General features: G+C 41.3%; 1 protein-coding gene and 1 long non-coding RNA gene across 3 annotated transcripts in view; one reads left to right on the plus strand and one right to left on the minus strand.

Moving 5' to 3' along the window:
- The window catches only part of LOC120320668, a 30,078-nt gene extending 17,777 nt beyond the window's left edge, over positions 1-12,301 (plus strand). Inside the window, exons 2-3 of one of the 2 annotated variants that reach the window (XR_005560189.1) lie at positions 9,268-11,967; positions 12,023-12,301. This is a non-coding gene — a long non-coding RNA (uncharacterized LOC120320668). Of the gene's footprint in view, positions 1-9,267; positions 11,968-12,013 lie in introns of both variants that reach the window. The other variant, XR_005560187.1, reaches the window with a different exon arrangement.
- A 6,346-nt stretch (positions 12,302-18,647) lies between these two features.
- Positions 18,648-19,578, minus strand: LOC6527263 (hyphally-regulated protein). The gene is made up of 4 exons (XM_002088321.4): positions 19,418-19,578; positions 19,150-19,364; positions 18,881-19,089; positions 18,648-18,828 (listed from the first exon to the last, which is right to left on the minus strand). The coding sequence occupies exons 1-4, from the start codon at positions 19,484-19,486 to the stop codon at positions 18,779-18,781; spliced, it is 543 nt and encodes a 180-aa protein (XP_002088357.1). The 5' UTR covers positions 19,487-19,578; the 3' UTR covers positions 18,648-18,778.
- Between the last annotated feature and the right edge of the window lie 371 nt (positions 19,579-19,949).

Genomic DNA, 19,949 nt, shown 5'->3' on the forward strand with positions numbered 1-19,949 from the left:
AAAATAGCGCAGTGAGCAGCGGATGGATGCAGCTCTCCAAGGGCCCAACTCCTGGCCACCATTTCCAGGCCGTGGCTATCAGATTTCACATGTAGAATTTATGCTCTGCTCGAGAATTACAAATCAATGAGATGCGCTGGGTTTTTGCATTCAGCAAACCGGAGGCTCATGAACCAGAGGATCATAGAAAGATGGCCGCATGGGCAAAGTAGACAACATTTAGGGCTAATTCGAATTGGGTAGAATGAATCCGGTAGGATCGGTTTTGTCTATCTAGGCTTAGAATCTTCACAACTACAAGTTGGCGATTGATTTCTAAATAACTCGTTAGCCTACACAAAATTCAATACCGAAAATTATAGATATACAAATAACCCGAAATATGTTGGGTTCTTTTTTTGAGGAATGCGCTGCCGTTCCACATCGAAACGCATATCCACTCCACGGAAATATTTGTGTACGATATATTTTTATTGATTTTTGTTTCGACTCATAATGAGCTGACCTGGTGTCTGAGGGTCTGGCTAACCCAGAACCGGAGTTCGGGACAAAGGAAGCCATAAATTAGCTCTATGAATCAAAGAGATATCTGATTTCTGGCCACTGATAAAATATTTATATACTCATTTCATTCAAGGCATAACTCTTCCACTCTACCACAAATTCTGGTGGTTCTCGCGTTCTCTGCTCTCCCATTTTAATGGCCAATATCTCGAAGCGATTCCCTGGCAGACATTTGGTCTCGACTCCATTCCCAGCTCAGACCCACAGGAGACATTGGAGTTTCGGATTTTCGGATTGGAAATCGAGTGGCCCGAGATGATATCGTGTCATAAATATCCGAGAGAGGGCTTATTAGTTGGCTGAGTTTCGTTTTTTTCGAACAGCGGAATTATGGAAATCACTGAATGGTGATCATCACGATAGCATAAATATCATTCGGTGGTGCTTATCCATTGTATATCGATATTAACGGTACTCAGAACTCATTCAACAGGTAGAACACACACATGACTTTTGGTGTGAGTTGAAAATCTAATGAAACTCTCAAATTAGAGTGAGTCATGAAAGTTGGTTTTTCTTGGTAACTAGGTTTCTAAAAAAATTTATTTGTATGATTTTAGTTGATTTTAGTTGGCTGTCCAATGTTTTGAATGGTAAACTATCTCAGCTTCAATCGTTCTGATTTATCTGCTCCTGATGATGAAATCAATGAGGATGGCAACTGAATCCCACCCGCAAGCAACTGCAATTAGAAGCGAAAAAGCCGGGCAAGTTGGAAACATAAGCTCTAATCCATTTCTACACATAAATCCAATTAGGATTTGTGCCGGGACTTGCCACTTTGGGATGCCACTTTGGACCGACCGCCTGACCGACAGATGATAACGTCTCCTTCCCCTCGCTTCACTACATGTGTGGATGAATCAGAGTAAATGCGGAAGGGGGCAGTAAGACAAAAGTAAAAGTAAAAGTAAATCACTCGACGCGATTTTCGCTAATAACAAAAATGATTTGGCCAAGTGCTCGGCTGCTTCCCAGGATTCCGGGAAAGCTCCTGGGAGGCATTACCTTCCATATGTGTGGATGATGCTGTGCGGCGATAAGAAGGAAATCCCTCAGCCGCTTTTCGAGATCTCCACGAATGCTCCTGTTGCGGCATTTCGACTTGGCCCCTAATGAACTCAATCAAAAATCGATTTGCAGAACTGGATAAGTTGCGACCGGGGAGCGGGGGATGCGTTATCCTTGGAGGGTGATACGTTGCCCTTTTCGCTTTTTGCACGTATGTACATCAAATGGAATCCTTGAGATAAACTGGCAAACAGATTGACCAACTTGGAACGGCCGCTTATGAAAGGGAATTATTGATACCGTCATAAGCTGAGACTTTTTATGTGAGCCCCCCCCCATCCTGCATCCCCCATCATCACTTGGCGAACGAACTTGTCAGCTGTCAAACGCCAATGCAGGGCCATTAAGTACGAGAGACCGGGGCTTCGGGCCTCGGAAAAATATTGTCATCATAAAGCCAGGCAAAGAAGCCGTTAAATATTATTAAGGAGACCATTTAAATTCATTAATGAGCCCAGCTCTCTGCCCCAAACGAGCTGGGATTTACATGCGACCTGGCAAGATCGACGCTCCTACCTGAGCTGGGCTCCCCGTTCCTCGCCGGGACGACAGTCACGAAAATGAAAGACGAGCGGACCCGGTATCGGGCACAGACTCACTCCCTGTGCCCACACTGGGCGAAAACGGGGGCACCAACAACGGGTTCCTCATGAGAAATCAAACAAACAAACTTTCAACTTAAGTAAGTATGTAATATGTGTAATATTTTTTTTTTTTTTTTAATAAATACAATAACGATTTGCACAGCATTTATAAGCTGAGTATAAGTAGTTTGTAATCACATATTGCTCTCAGTTTTGTAACTATTTTTCTCAGTGCACCTCCTACCCCAATGCGGCTTGTCTGGGTCCCATCCACATCCTCGTTAAAAAGTTAAAACAAATGAGAGACGCGACAAAATACAAAGAGACGAAATTAAATTAAGCAAATGAAAGCCCACGTTGACAATTTTCATATCTCTCAACAGCTCGTACCTTGTGTGTCTGGTCCTCGATTTGGGTTTGAGTCTGAGTTTCGGTTTTCCATTTTTTTTTGTTTTTTTCTGTTTTGCTGTTTGCTGGCCATATTGGCGAATATTGCTTAAAAACGTCAATAATTCATTTGTTATGCCTGCACATTGAATGTCCCCGCGGACAATTCCTGAGATATGGCCAGGTATCCACAAGATACCCTCCATTCCCATTCCAAATGGACTCCATCCGCGTTTCAATCCGAATCCAAATCCGAATCTGAATCCCGAGTCGCGTGTTGAATGTGGAGCGCGGATTTGTGCGCGGCGCTTATGCAAATTAAGATGAAACGGAAGGCGATGCAGCGGAGTTTGGCCAGAGCTCAAAATTTGGTAAGACAACCTGTTTTGTTGTGGAGGCATTCGTATTCAGGTTCAACGGGTTTTAATTATTTGATAATTGCCCAGGATGACCAAACCAATTCTTGAATAATAGAGAACGCTCTTCGTGTTCTTATTTCCTGAGATATATGATTCTTTCAATTCGCAGATATAAATTCTTAGAACTGTCAATTATAAATAAGATTATTGGTTGTATTCCTGTTTCTATAAAAGATTCAGACATTTTTGAATCTAGTTAGATACAAATACAGATACAGATACAAAGTTAGACAATGTTTATTAATTCAAAATTAAAATTTTCCTTTAAATGCTTCCTTTTTCTCTCACAAACTCTTCCCATACTCCTATTACTTCCCCTATTTTTTTACAATCATTAAGGAGAATTAAAAAATTGTCTGTCCCGCGTGTAATCGAAACAATTAATCATTTTTGAACTTTTGGCGCGTCAGCAACTCAGATTGTGATTGTGATACGGCGATTCGGCGTCACTTAGCCAACAAATTCATCATTAATTTTCCGCATTATGTAAACACACGCTGTGACATGAAGGGGAATTGACTATACATACATATGTACGTACACAAACAGACTGAAACTGAAACCGAAACCAAAAACCCAAACTGAAACTGAAAACATTTTGAATGCGAGCGAGTGGAGCGAAAAGCGAAGTGCTGAAAGGCAAGCTGACATTTTGATTTCCGTAATAAAGTAATTAATGATCCGGCCGTACCGGGCAATCGGACTTACAATCGGAATCGGATCAGTGTCGCGTCGAACAAGCCGCACTTTCCCCTCTTCTCCTCTTTACCTCGGCGCCACTAATGATGACATTCAAATTCAGAGTTTGCACATGTAATTAAGTCGCTGCAGTCCACGTCCCTAAGTCCCTGAGTCCGCTGAGTTCCTGATCCCTGATCCCCAGGAAGGGTTTCGAGTGCACCCTGGAGGCGACTCATTTATCAAAGGACCAGGCTCCTTAGTTCCTGGCTTCACTGGTGGCGTGATTATTTTGACATAATTTTTATTAATGAATCGCCAGATCGGCACGCAAATAGCGGATCGATCGATACAAAGAGCTGCAACTCAAAACCCAGTGACCGACTATGCAGAATTTCCCTCCTTCGCTGCAGTTTTTGCAGTTTTATTTGCTTTTCGTTTTTTTTTTTTGCGCTCAGCTGGGGGAAACATTTTTGCAATAATTGTATTCAAAATTCATATTACGGCCGCGACTGTGCGTAGAATAATTTAAGGCCGAGCTTCCAAGGCCCCTGAGAGCTGACATCTAAGCGGCGACGTGAAAAACTCTGACGAAATGACATTTATGGGACAAATGCTCCACTCCTCCAACCGAGTACAGTGCGGTCTTTGGGCATAAGTCCGTTCTTGCTGATCTACAAACTATAAAATGGCATGATCAATCCTAACAAACCCAGTTTTAAAGTTATTAAATAAGGTAATTACTTTCTAGCTTAGTTTTCAAGCCCCTCTGCCTTGGCCACATACATATTATCCTTATGACGCGCACCGTTTGACCATCGATGTGGGTATGGTCATGCGAACGACGGCCGTCGTCTGCCACTGACTTCTTGCCTTTCCCAGGCGAACTGGGATTGGGAATGGGCCTCCAAAACCAGTGGGCTTCTTGAATTTTGGCGCCATCAATTTGGCTGCGGAATCCAGCGGAATGCGCACGATCCGGCAAAAGCAAAAAGCAAAAAGCACAAAAGCACACACAAATAAAGAAAGGCAGAAAGTAAGTTTTCACGTCGCGGGACGGACGTTAAGTAGGCGCCACCAAAGCAATTTCCAAACGCAACAAAAACGCGGCGGCCTGATGAAGATGAACATGGGATGGCGGAACCAATTCGTCAATGGAATTCCGACTGCGAATTCAGGATGCGACATCTCAAATATGATTTACGTCAAGGTCCAGGATCTTCTGAACGACTGTCAATGTCTCAGAAGCGCACTAATTTTATACAAGCAGAAAAAAAAGGGGCAGGAGTAAAAATAAATATGCATGAATTAGCCAAAAATACGGCAACTGAAATACTGCCAAAAAGAAGACTTTTCGGGCATGACTCAGATGGAAAGAATTCCAAAACTATATCAAAACTACGTAAATCCCAAAATGAAAAAGCATTCAGTTACCTTACAAGCTATAGACAAGCTCTAAAAGTTGGTGAAATAGTTTGCTTTCTTTAAGAGATATACAAAGTGGTTTTAATAAAACCACCCACGACTTTCAAACGAAAAAATCCACTGAGAAAAGCCAAGTATGTGGCTATCTGCACACCAACATCGCCGATTTGTAGAACCAACAAATTAAGCGGCGTTCGATGGTCTTTAGGCCAACTTGCCACATGGAAGTGGAATGGCCTGGGTATCGATATCCAATCCATGGCAAGTGATCGTGTGGGCAGCTGTGTGTGTTCGGGAGCTTTAACAGCGTTTACTTCTAGTTTTCGATCGGAGATACGGGAGATAAGGCTAGGGGAATGGCATATGCATTTGCATTTGTTTAATAATTTAGTTTATTATAAGCTGATATTACTTGGACATGCTTTATTCGTGCCCGCGCTTGCGTTTACATTGCATATTTATGCATATTTTATATTCATAACTTGTCGCTTTAACTTTTCCGCCAGCTCAGCTGCAACTGCAGTTGATATTGCACTGGTACTGTATTGCCATTGCAATGGCAATAGTCGTTTATCGAGCAGCGATCGATGCAACCCGTTGCTGTTGTTTTGGCCCGGCTATCCCATAAATAAATTGCCAAAGCAGAGACAAAGTCATGCGGACACCTTGACACGGTCAACAACAACTGCCGTCGTTCGAATATGCCTAGATACCCATATATCCAGATATCCAGATATACAGATATTCAGATATACAGATATTCAGATATACAGATACCGGGTGAGTTATGCGACGACATCGAGAGTTATGACAATTTGCGGCGACAATTCGAGTGCGATTGAATGGGAAATGCATGAATATGAATGCCAACTGCTCTGTAACAATTTCAATACCTAATTGGCCAGGTCATAAGCGGCTAGCAGATCTGCTTTGAGTTACTAGCTTGGTTTATTTTAATAGAATATATTCATTTTTTCATAGGGTGTATATGCAACTAGTCGATTATAAGAAATGTTGTTAGCAGAAATAACTGGGTGCCCACTTACAAGAAATAACAAGTAAAAGCTTCTACCCAATGTTCAATTCTATCTGACTGTCAGCCATATTTCAAAGAAGTAAATGGCATTTTGAGTTGAAAAGTAGCAGAAATTAAATGGCTCATTACCGCACCATTGGCCCTTGGGAATAATTCGTTTAACTCACTACAGAGCAACCATAAAATGTAATTAATTCTTCTAATAAAGTACCTTTGTGTTCAATGCTAGTGATCGATGCCTTTACAGGATCCTTACACCACTGAATCGTGCTGTAAGCACAACTCCTCGAGCCCCATTCACAAGTCGAGGTGCAAATCGTTTGGGTAATTAGTTCCAAATCAGCGACTTTCCATAATCGAAATAAATCGCATTCACAACGGCCGTAAAAAGTTCTGCTCTCGGCCCTGAGTTCCTTGGTTCTTGGTTCTTGGCCAGCTGTAATCGAGTCATAAAGCTGGCCAAACATATTTAAAAATCGGTTAATTGCCTTCTGCCCGTCCATTTGGTTGCTTGCCCAGTTTAAGTTTAAGTGTCCATTTCGCCTCTAGTCATCTTTCTCCTTGGCCATTCGACGCACCGCGCCGTTGTAATGAAAACTACCGAACGTGGCCCTAGGTCCCCACCACTTCCCGGTTATTCCATTTTAAACTTATTTCTGAAAGACAATCCCCCTGGAATTCTTCGAGCCACCCACCAGAGCTTTCGTCGTGCTCTGACCTACTGGGTCCGGCATTTCTTGGCGGCTTTTATGGAGGTGTCAGTGGTTACGCCTGGTTATGACTTATCAAAGCGATTCCAGCTGACCAGGGATGAAACTTTTGGGGTTTTTAAAAGATATATTAGACATAAAGGTGATACAAATTTCGATCATTTGAATTTAAACAGGAGTTTACTTACTGTTCGTCTTTGTCTACTTATCTATCAAATAAGTTAACCGAAGACTAAATCTTTTGTAAAACAGAAGCTTCAGTTGCTTCTTGTAGAAGTAAGTCAGCAAGTCTTTGATATAAGTATTTACATATATATTTTTAAGTTTATAACCAGCGAAGCTTAAAGTTAAACATAGTATCCCTGAAGCCACCGCAGAAGTTCTGAACCTTGGTCCCAAATGAAACCAGGAGGTTTTACGAGCCTGCACGATGATTTATATGGCTCAAGTGTCTGGTGTCTTTATAGTGCATAGCGAATCGGTGTTGAAATCTTTTTGAGTGAGTTTGGGATCTTCCCATTGCGGAAATTGCACATGGTCCGATTTGTAATTTCGGTTTCAGTTTCAGTTTCACAAAAGAAAGTCAACGTCAGAGTGCGGTTTTGTGGGAACTTAATTTCGTTGCAATTGTCGGTGCTCCACTGAAATCAAGCTCCGTACTTAACCAATTTTCACACGATATTTCGGCCAAGATACGGGCCACTGCTATGCGATTAATTCAATTTTCGTCAAAATTTTTATAGCAGATTAAAGAGCGATGGTGCGACGCCTTTTATGGTCGGGACGTGTGCGCGAATTCGGGAAGCTAATCGGCCCAGTTAGTTGTAAAAAACAAGCGACAATGCACTGTTTCCATTCACTCAGCCATTCCCATAGCTCAAGTAATACATACCCGTGCACTGGGAGAAAATATACATACATAGCATAAGCAGAGTTAAAAATATAATTGAAGTGTGGTTTAAAAGGACAACTTTTTTAAGATTTTTAGTACTTAAACCTATATTTTTTACCCTCTATATAGACGACACTAATACCCAGCAAGAGATCTACATTTTTGTTATCCTATCTGAAAGATCTGAGTTTTTTTCCGGTGCTTAGACGATGGCTCTGTCCCTCACATTTCATTTATGAACACTTTTTTACATATTCGCCGTCGCTGCCCGCACGAAATTGGGGTAATTTGAACGTGTGACTGCGGCATGTCTGGGTCGACATTAGAATTATGGCGGGTGGTGTACGGGAAGGTGGAGCAGGCGGAGGGGAAGGAGGAGCGGACAGGGGTGTTGCGGTGAGTGCGGTTCCATTACTAGTTACTGCTGGCCGAGTAATTGATATGCACGGCGTGGCGTCGCTGATTATTGCCAACTAAAATGAAATAAAGAAACCGAATTAAAATATATACATATATGTAACAGCGGCGGACACGTCGCAACTTAGTCGCAACGACTGTGGGCCAAACGAAATGCTAAATGCCATTCCAAACACTCACGCACTATCCCCATCCCTCCCCATATGTATATATGTAGATCTGAACCCTTTCCCCAACCTTATGCTAATTTCCCACAAGCCTCGTGCAGTTCCCTTTCCTCAGAAGTTCATGAAAATGTGTAAATAGTAAAACTGCAAGTAGCCATTAATTTTGGAGTATAATTAAGTACAATCCAAAGGGTCCAAATGTTTTGTACAGGAAGTATTACTTTAACAATCATGACACGAATTTGAGATTTTGTAAATGAGTTATACATTTTTAAACACCACGAAAACATATTATTCTTGATAGTTTAAATAAAAAACCAACCTATTTCACCACTATTAGCAATCTATAAAAAAAAACGTGACAACCAGATAAATCAAGTCCCGTCCCTGGGCAAATTGCAGTTCAATAAGAACCTTCCCGAAATAACCACAATTTTAAGCAGAATGTCAACCGAATTTAACATTTAACAAGGTTCGATTTGATTTCACACAAAGTAAATAAAACCACAACACAAATTGCTATAAAGATATTTGCCGCGAATTGACAACCCGAAGGCAGAAGCAAAAAAGCGATCTAGACAGAAAAAAAGCAATCACGAAAAGGAAAATAAACTGATCGATATAATTGCTGTGTAATTGTAGTTTGGCATTTCAGCCAGCGGGATGTGCAGATCTCAAAATAAAACAATAGAAATCAGCTAAGCGAACCGAATAATTGAATACCCTTTTAAATATGATATTTGGTTTGTGGTTATTCTGTGTTTTTTCTTTTTCAAATTCCAAAGCGTAGGTATAGATAGGAATTTGAGACAAAGACGACATTGCTTTCATTTCACTTGTGAGCCGTTGACAGATAAACTGAAACTCCTCTGCTCGAGTGCAATTGCAATAATTATATTTTTATCTCTTAATTGCAGCATCGGTCGGTCGACAGTATCTTCGCCCATCCCCTTTGGTAGTGTTCAAAGAAACCAATGAGCTGTCATTACAATTAAAAATAAAGTAAAAATGCAAAAAACAAAATACAAAACGAAATGAAATGAAACAAGAACAACTGTCGAGCAGCCCATCAATCCGAATCGATGATGCCGCCGCAGAGATACAGATACAGATACAAAATGAAAAACACCAAAAGGCAGAAGTAAAAAAAAAAATAAAATTGCAATGAGAGATTCATCGTAAATGCAAATTAAATGCCTCGGAACCGTCGTTCGCTGCATATTTTGGCCAATATCCAAGGAATGTTTTTTAATCAGCACATAAAAAATATTGCGCGTCTACAATTTTTGCTTCTTTTTTGTTTTATTTTTTTTTTTCAACAATTTCTCGCGATCCGATTGGTTTTGAACCGACTCGAATCGAATCACATCGCATTGCATCGTATCGCGGCGAATTCGTTCGATTTATTTAATTGCATTTTAATTTATTTGAATTATTTTCGTTGGCATTAATCGCCGCTCGGGAATTTCAATTATAATAAAACTTGAAAAAGAGCTGAAGCATTTTTCAATAGTGCAAGTGTGCAATCGAAAACCAATTATAAGAAAGCATTTTATAGTCGGTTTCGAGCATTACATATATCTCAATCCCTTTCACCCAGCCCCACCGCATATCAGCAACAATGAAAATAAACCAACTGGCAATCAAATCGACCGGAATCGAAACTACCAAAAAAATATATCCGGTTTAAGCCATAATGGTAACCATAATGGCTACTGTGTTCGGTCTAATCGATAATACAATTAATTATTGATTGGGCAGCTGTAACTTTATTCATTAGATTATTAGTACGAAAATCAAACTATTGAAGCAATAAATAATAAAATAAACAAAAAATAATAATAAATAATAAATAGACTGAGGTATGATGGGAATTATGATTTTATGTTATGTACCGCCCAAAAAGGAGCATCAAGATATGCATCATCAACTTCATTTCCCACATTTGACCCAAGATTTGCCGTTTGAACAGGGCCATAAAACCACTTAACCTAAAAGCCTCACAACCAATGCCAATTGCCAGTGGCCGTGGAAATGTGCATAAATCGAGCAATTTATAATTCATATGGAATCATTTTTATCTCCAAGCCTCAACCACATACGGTCAAAGTGAAATTTCCAGCCAGAATTCGATTGCAATTCAGTGCAGATGGGATGGTTCTGTTCTGCTTCGCCGGCAAGATCACGTACATCCCGTATTATGGCAAATAAATGTGCTCAAGGATACATACTGTGCGATGGGGGGGATTATTACGAAAAGTTTAAAAATTGATTTTCATCTGGCGAAATGCGAAATGGGAAATGCCGCCGCATAAAAGGATTTACCCTCTCATATTGGAATTGATTTGGTTCAACGTAAACATAAATAAAATATGAACAGCGAGTGGTGAGTCCTGCTGGCTGAGTAAATATTTTCCGAGCAGCGGCGTCTCCTTTGAGCATTTCGCTGTGTGCATCAAGGTGTCCTTTTTGGCCCCCTCATCCGGCTCATCAGCAGTCCGGTGGCGAGCTGGTCAAATAAAGCCGTTAGTAAGTATTTCATAAGTCGCCGGAGAGGATGGTCCTCGATGGATGGTCCACGATGGTCCAGAGCCAGTCCCGGCCAGATAAGTAAGCAATAAGCCCCGAGCTGATGGACAGCGCAACTTTCTGAGCAGCCTGGCACACGTCCGCCTAATACAAACAAGGACATGAGCTCGATTCGTGACTGAAAAGTTTCCTGCCCCGGCACATGGACTCTATCGTACTTTCCGTATTTTATTTCCATCATTTTTACTCGAATTGCGAGCTTCGCCTTTCGCCTTTCGTATTTTTTTTTTTTTTTATTTTCAGTCTACGCTCGGTCGAGCAAATGTCCGAAACTTTGGCGCTCGCCTCGGCGAATGTTTCAGATAAAAATTTGTTATTTATGGCTTAAGGTTTCAAGCTGAAGAGTTCTGCTCAATTTGCGGCCCCAAAACGAGCGAAAGAACCACTGAAAATGTTGAAGTGGAATGAAAATGCAATAAAAGTTTTTAAGCCAAGTAACTTTTTATGAAATGTACGGCAGTCTTAACCGGAAATGTGATGTTAGAAAGTATAACAAGTTTATTGTTAATATATTTTACAATATAAATTGAGATTATTTCTTAAAAAAAATGGGTTTCTAAAGTCTCAGGCGCTTCTGCAAAAGTCCTTCAGTCAACTTAATAAAGTCTTCTATTTCAGCTTACGATGTTCTACGAAATCTTTTTTGCTGGCATAGTAGTCCTTTGAAATATCAAAAGGGTTTGGATTTATGTAGGTTAGCTGCTCTGAATGCAGCCACAAATAAGCCAGAAACTTGACTCCAATTTCGAGGAGAGACTGCTGCGAAAGCCAATCAAATTCTAAACTCAGATTAAAACGTCGAGCGATTAATTGCGCACAATTAAAACCAACGCCTAGTCAGAGACAGAATGAGATTTCTGGTCTCATTAAACAGAGTTCAACAACTTTTTGCCCTGAGTGAAGGAATCATAAAAATCAAAAGCTTGAGGACGTCGAGGAGCAGCGGAGTTGTAAGTGAGCCCGGGCCAAAATCAAACCATCAAAGTGCCGGTAATAGTTTCGGGTTGTAAAACTCACACGAACAATAAGTTAATCAATCTCAAATTTTAATTACAAAGTAACAACTTCCTTTAGCAATTTCAGGCGCGATGAACTCAATGCCCATCTCTTTCTCATGCCATACGGCCCTCTCTGTCTCTCCTCTCTCTGTCTCTCTGTCTCTGGGCATTAATGGGCATACGGATGTCTGAGACGGCGGCGCAATTTACATAAAAAACGCAGCCGCAAGGTGTGGGCCGACGTATCCACAAGATACTCGCATTCACAGATGCAGATACATACGCGCACTGAAAGTGGCAAACATATTTTATGTAATTTGTCTTTGTTTCGTGTAATAAAATGAAAATAAAATTGTGAATTGCCGCCCGCTGAACTGGACTGGAAAGGAGGGGAATGGCATTGGGAATGGGAATGGGCACAGGTATGGGAAAGGGTTGGTGCCCAACATGGTTACCACCAGCACCCGGGAAGAGGAAGCCAGCGAAGCCAGTGAAGCCACCGATGCCGACTGAACGTGAACGGGAAAGTTAATGCCTTAATGCCCAAGTCGGAGCTGCAGTTAATGCTCGCTCACCCCCATTGATCATGAAAAATGGAACTCGCACACTGCCGGCGAACGAGTTGGAAATTTATTTGAATTTTATGCGGCATCCTAGGCCCCAGGCACACCTTCATATCTCAATGTATCCATATCTATGCCTCATATCTTCATAAGCAGATGCACCGCCAGGATCACGCCTGTGTAATCCTTTGTCTTGCGAGCAGGTGTTGTCACTTTTTGGGGAGCCAAATCGATTACGCAGTTCAACCTGCAAGCTTGGACACCCTCATAAGTCATAAGTGTAATAAAAAATGCACATTGAGTAAACAAAAGAGCGCTGAACCAATTGGCGAGTGTTAAATGCTGTTATTTTCTGTATATTACATTTTTCCCAACATATCACAATAAAATAGAAATGACGCATTATTAAAAAGTAAAGTATATTGATATCGAACTTATACCAAATACGTGGCGTATACATGGGCTTACTGCTAAGCAAATATCTCCACTTTATATCCAGTTCATAAGTCTCGATGTTCATGCTCATTACCCAGGGGCTTCCTCGTGGATTTTTTGACAAGTTTATTAACTTGTTTGTGGCACGCACAAACAGCTTTAAGCCAGAAGGGCCCAGAGGAGAGGGAGGAAACCTCTACCCCATCACCTCAATTACCAACCCCAGAATTTATGAATGCCGTGGAAAACCGCCGACTGCTCCTTGGGGGCGTGTTGTGCTTGTCTGGCTAAATATTTCTGGTCAAAGTTTCGGCGCGATTTTCACAGCCACACAGCCGAAAGTCAAAAGCTTTTGTCAACAGAACTCCAACTCCAACTCCATTCCCATACCCTATATCCCCAACCCACCGAAGGTGCGGTCGCAACCCTTTCGCCGGCGAAAGTCCCTTGGGGCAACTGGCGGCAGGATACAGGATACGTGAGCGGTGTGGCCAGAATTTTGATGGCGTTTTCTCGGTGCGCGCTTTTCCACTGGCTTCCCTGCCGCAAAATCTGCGTAAACTTTGTCTTCATCTGCGTGCTTTCTCGGTCTGGTGAAAGGGGTTTCGCTTTGCAGTTAGCTTTATATCTTATTTGCTTATGAAATAAGATATTCCAACAGCCGCAACCCAATCCCAACTGCGGCCACGCGTTTTATGCATAGATATTGCTGCTCCACCTGCCTTCCTCTCGATTTTATGTGCTGTTTATGAGATTGCCTGACACTTTTATGCATTCCCTGTTTTACGCCAAAGGGTTGGATCCACCAACATCAGGGAGCTCCGTCTGCCAGTCAAATCGGATGAGTTATTGCATGGATTGGATTTGGTAAGGATGGTTCAATATGAGGTGGATTTAGTGCAATATGTATGTTGGTTGGGAAATTGAATATTAGCACGAGTTTTGGGAAGCTTCAACTGGGAAGATGAAAGATTAATGAGTAGCAGCTTTTATACTAAAGCCTTTTTACAGGTTTAGAGGCAGCCTTTTGGAGAATCATATTATATTATTTAAAAAGAACAAAGTTATATTCAATACATTGACTTTATATTTTGCTCAATAAATTTTAGATTTTTGATTTGCTCAATAAACGAAACTACTTCTACGAACTATTCCATCATTTATTTGTGAATGGGTCAAGATTGGACAGTCATCGCCACGTCAACACCAAAAGTGCTGGCCATTGTCCTCGATTGTTTCTGTTTCTGTATCTGTATCTGTTTCCTTTCAGTTGCAGTTACTGCTGGCGATGAAAAATCGATGCACCCAAAATAAAACTCAATCAGCAGCAATTAAAGGACTTTACAATGGAGCGCCCGTAAAAGCGAGACAATAAGGAATTGTACACATACACAACTAGATGATCAAGGGCGTTGTCCAGTTAGGGTCACAGTGTATGTACCCTTCCCATTCCCCCTCTTTTTTTTGTCAGGGGCGTAGGGGCTGAGGGTCAGAGAACACCTGGCTGACTGGACGCCGTCTGAGTCGGGATTTATCTGGGCGTCAGAGCCGCCACCAATAAAAGTGGCAAACAAAGGCGAAAAGTCCCTAAAAGATTTGATTTTGACGCGTGGCCACACTGGCAGAAAAAAAGTTATATATATTAAGCGTAGGATAATATACATTGTTTACTTTATAGTAGTAGATTTTTCAATAAATTTAAATTAAAAGTCCTGAATATATATAATATAATATTTTCCATAATATATTTAACAAAAATCATGCATAGTTAATGCATGTTGCCATGTTATATTCGACTCCTTGCGCTGCTTTCTATCTCATTTTTTCGCTCAGTGCACACTCAACTCGAATCCCTACTGCTGACCCTCCAGTTAGGAGCCAAAGGAGGCCACGCATCCTGGGCCTGGTCGGGTTATACAGAAATCGTGGCCATCCTGTTGGTGGCACACGCACTCGTCTCGTGCCAGGACCTTTGTCCGGTGGCCGTTACAAATTGTTGTGGGCGTTCCAAATCGGCTTAGGACTCGCCTTTCTCCAGCTCATCCCTTCACTTGGAATTTAATTTTGTGTGAGTTTTGATTTCGCTCTTTCGGACCGAGTCGCATTTCATCTTGTGTTTGGTTTTTGAGCGTTAAATCGCCAAATCCTTCGTTAATTTTGACGTTTGTCTTTGTTTCGAGAGTAGTGTGGGTAAAGTGAGGTAGTGAGGGTGTGGCCCATTGATGACCGGCGGTCAGTGGATCGATATATAGATGACCCGTACTAGGGGTGAAACCGGAAGGAGAAGGAGCCACGCATGTGGGTGGATTTGTTGCTGGCAACTGCTCGTCCAGCTGCAGATTAAAAATTTAATTCGAAATTAGCGCAATTGTTGGAATTGCTCCCTTTTTTCGATCGATTCGAGTGGAAAGACAAACAAAATCGATGACTGACCGGCCGGCAGCTGTCGTTTACCCGCTCCAAGTAATGGCAACTATTTCCTGATTACTTTTGACCCCTCGAATGCGTTTTATGGTTATCAAGGAATGTCGGTTTTCATTCTACGGCGATTTGATTTGGTCAGTCTGATGGCAATTAGTTCTTGAGTAGTGAACGATAAGTTTTTAAATTTTACTATTATCATGTGGGAGCTTATCACCAACAAGATGCTTTCAAATTAAAGATCTAAAAGCGGATTGCGTTGCAGATTTAAAGTTTAAGGGAGAAAATACTTTTATAATTGAAATACGAAAGATTTTCAGACAGTTTCCCTCCGAAATGGTCTCTAATTTCGCCGGACTGCTGGACATATCAATCAACTGCTAAGAAATTAGATCGGGGATCCGGCGGCTATCCGGATAATATCTATAGTTTCGGCTGATGGGGGTGGGAACCGAGTATAAAGGCCAAACAATGGCGTGTTAATGGCAACTTTAAACTGACACCACTCCACGGGAAGGTTAATCGCTTCCCGGCTTCCCGGCCGGACATTGGCCACCACCCGCTGATATCTGGGCTAGGGTTAGGATACGGTTTTTGGGTTTCGGGATTGGGTATTCGGTATTAGGTATTCGGCGGGGGAGGCAGCGTGATAAATGCATCGGGCGCAGCGGGTGGAAGGCGAATAGAGTTGTCAACTCGCTGGACTAAAACAGGGCTGTCGCGCCAGCTGGAAAAGCAGAATGAAAAATAGAACCCGAGGGATACATTTGTCGGCTATGATTCAATTACGCTCAATAGAAATGTCACTAACACATTTTGCATATTAATTGAATTGGGGCTGCACACGGAACACTTGAACTGCCAATTGATTTTTGCGGTTTTTCGACAAAAATGTCGAACAAATTGCGCAAAAATTTTTTACTTGCTCTGGAACACGCCCTTATCAACACTACAGTCGGCCATGTATCTCGTTTTTTTATTGGGCCAGGTGTGGCTAGTTGTTGTCGCCTCTTGTTTGTTTTGCATTAAACGGTTTGTTTTGCTAACCAAAGTGTTGATTTTATGGCCAGCCACCAGTCTGATTTTTTATTTTTGCCAGCCACCAACAACGTGAAATTGGAGCTACTGAATCAGCTAGCTCACTTCCAGCAGATATGTATATATCATTTCAATCTCTGCAATTTGCAGTTTATATGCTCTTGGTCTAAAAGCGGGAGTGTCTGACAAAGACCAATATAATCCCTAATCTAATATTAGAATGTCTTTGGTTTAAAGGCTTTTCTGCATTTAAAAGTAGCTCTTAGACTCTTAGACTCTATAAAAACTATTTTTCCTAGTTCTAGTTACTTTATTTTGAAAAAGAATGGTGTTGGCAGACATTTTCTAAACTAGAAACCTTTCTGTCCATGATGATATCTATTAAATTTCAGACTTAGATTGATTACCCCAAAGCCATCTTACAAAAACTATCGCCATACCAAAGGTCTCCATAAAACCAAATACAATACAATACATTTTATCCGTACTTAATATAACTTTGTATAGTGCCCCATAAACCCTTCATTACACGGCACTAAAGTCGGGGCAATAAAGGCAACTACAGCAACTAAAACCGAAAATAAAAACTCAATTTGAATTCAAAAACCACCAAAAATGGTGCGTGCTTATCGCCTTGCCTTTTCCTTTGGACCCCGAGTTTAACCCGAATCTGAAATTAAACCTGAACCCGATGAGCTCGATAAAGCGACAAAAGCGGTCTAGAAAATAAATTAAAAATACATTTTTACGTAAATGTGGCACATTAAAAGGCAACTTGAGGAAAGCACATAATAAATATAAAAACACAATTAAATAAGTGCATAGAAAACAAATTCGAAACGAAAAAAACAGCCGACACAGCGCAACAACAGGGGAAAACAAAAATAAAAAATAGAAATAAAAGAGCACACGAATTAAAATAACACCAAGATATTTCAACTACTCGACGTGAAAGGGCAATGGCTCTAATGGCGCCCCCTCCAAAATACCCTGTAAAGTAAAATCACAGAGAGATAAAAGCTTCAAAGTATGTTAAACATAATATTTCTATAATTTACTTACTATCTTAAACTGATTTTCAAATCCTTTCAATTAATATAAATATATTAGTATGACTGGCTTTTTAGTAAGTCCAAAATGCTCGACTTTTTCTAGTTTCCTCTTAAGCACACCTGACAAAAGAGGTGTTCAGACAAGACCCGGCCGACTCGAGAAATGTTAATGTAAATTTCAATTGTTTTAATTTATTTGTGACCCCTTCGCCACCCGCCAAACCGTCACGGACTAAGCTAATGTTATATATATACATATATATAACAAAAAACACACAACAAGACAAAAAACTGAATTGAAATGAAGGCAGAAAACGGCGGAGTGATTGTCGGTTGGCTCTATTCTTTGGCCTATCTGTCCAAGACGTGACTGGCATTCCACCCAGGAGGGATCCGTCTCTCCGTCCGTCCATCTGTCCGAAGGGTTTCTTAGGGGGTAGAGGGGAACGGAACCAACCGTATCTGGAGCACAACGAACGGAACGGTCTCATAACCGGAGCGCTTCCATGTAGTTTACTGAACTCTCCGCGCGACAAAAAGATATATAAATTAGTTCTTTTGAAAAAAGCGCTTGTTAAAAACATAGTGGAAAATCGAGGAAAAACTGCATCGGAATGTTCGATGAAAAATGCGTTCGGTTTACCATTAATCCGCTGCCCTGATCCAGGGCGACAGATCATTACACACGCGCGGGACTTCCGAAATGGGAGGAGTTCCAGTTCCAGTGTTCAAGTGGGGACATGCGACATGCGACTGGCCCCCGAAATCGTAAGTATATGTAAATTTATTAATAAAAACTCCCGAAAAAACGGATGCACATCGAATGCTCCCCGAAAATGGGAGGGCGGTTGTCGCTGCAGTTGTTGCCTGTCCGTAATTTATAGACCCGCTGCCGAATGACATGCTAACTAATAGTATCATCATAATTTATACATACAAATACATTGCATTTGTTATTTATGCCCTTGCGCCACCCCTCGCAACTAAAGTCACCCCCCATCCCTTCTGATTTCCACCGATTTCCATACAGATCCCCGTTGACAGAGGTCACAGCACCCAGAAGGGCAGAAAGGCAGAAGGTCACCCGGCGTTAATGGCACCGTTTGACCCTCGGTCATATTTGAATATCGATTACAATTAAACGGTCACAACTGTAGATAAAGCGCACGTGATCGCAGATAGATATTTATTATGTGATCTATTTATGCCTCTTAAACGGAAAATTTCGATTTATTTGCTTTGTAAATACAATATATGGACAGCCTATATATCATTCATAAAGTGCCAGTTCTGATCCGTAAAATATAGTTGGGAACTAACTAGTGGGTTCATCTAGAACCAACTACCTCGATGGGATTGCGTGGGGTATGAATCGTTGAGACCTGAAAAACAAATTGTCATTGTATTCTCCACAAGGAGAGTAAAACGCATTACCGTTGGAGCGATTGGAGTAGCCACCAGCTAACCTTTGACCTCCACGCATGGAACCCACTCGCATTCCAGCGCCGAGCCCATTGCTCATGCCCTGACTCATGCCCGAACCCATGCCTTCATCGAATCCCATGGACTGGGACATACCATTACCCATCCTCTGACCCATTTCCTGGCCAGGCTCTGGGCCCATTCCTTGGACCGTAGCCGGGCTAGCATAATAAATAAATATAATAAATAGATAAGTCTAGGGATCCATTATATAAACTTACCCAACTTGAGAATGACCATAGCTGGGCTTGAAGTTCGTGTACATGTTCAGCATATTCTGGTTGTAGGAGGCGAAGGGATCACCTGGAGATGCGTGATTCTGGTGGGCACCCATTCCATGTGGACTGGAGCCGGGCATATAGTTGTGGGTGTTCCCCTGGTTCGAGTGCAGCCACTGACGACCACCGCCTCCAGAAGGAGCACTACTCCTTCCCATCTGAAATCATTCATGTTTTAATTATAAATACCGAAGTCCGTAGAGAGTCTCACCTGGGAGTAGTTGGGATTTCCCTGACCACCATGACTGTACTCCCAACTAAATTCCGGACCGTTCTCCATCGTAAAAAAATTGGAAAATTTTCAAATGTTTTTTCTGATAATTTTGTTGGCTGATCTGTTACCTAACTGAATGCCGGACTGAAAGTGAGGGAATCGAATTCGAAGCAGCTGAAGTACACATTCATGTGTTTTCTATGGCTACTCGATTTGAACACTTTCAACGTGGTTTATTAATCTACCATTCTAATGTTTATATTCTTCTTTAACAGAAAAACAAACAAATTAATCATTGCATTGTCACATTATGAATATCATTAGCTAAAACCAGTCTGTGTTTCATACTCGCTTTTAGCGGAATATTTGTGATCTCTCAGCATGATCGAAATATTATCTTTGAATCTTTCATATAATCTTAGGCATAATAAAATTCAAATTGTGTGCAAACACAAAGTCATAATAAACATTTTTAATCGCCATCATCTCAAGTTATGGACATTATGCCATTAGCCTATTAATGGCAGTT

Source organism: Drosophila yakuba, chromosome 2L (assembly GCF_016746365.2).
Source record: "Drosophila yakuba strain Tai18E2 chromosome 2L, Prin_Dyak_Tai18E2_2.1, whole genome shotgun sequence".
In the NCBI taxonomy this organism is placed as follows: Eukaryota; Metazoa; Arthropoda; class Insecta; order Diptera; family Drosophilidae; genus Drosophila; species Drosophila yakuba.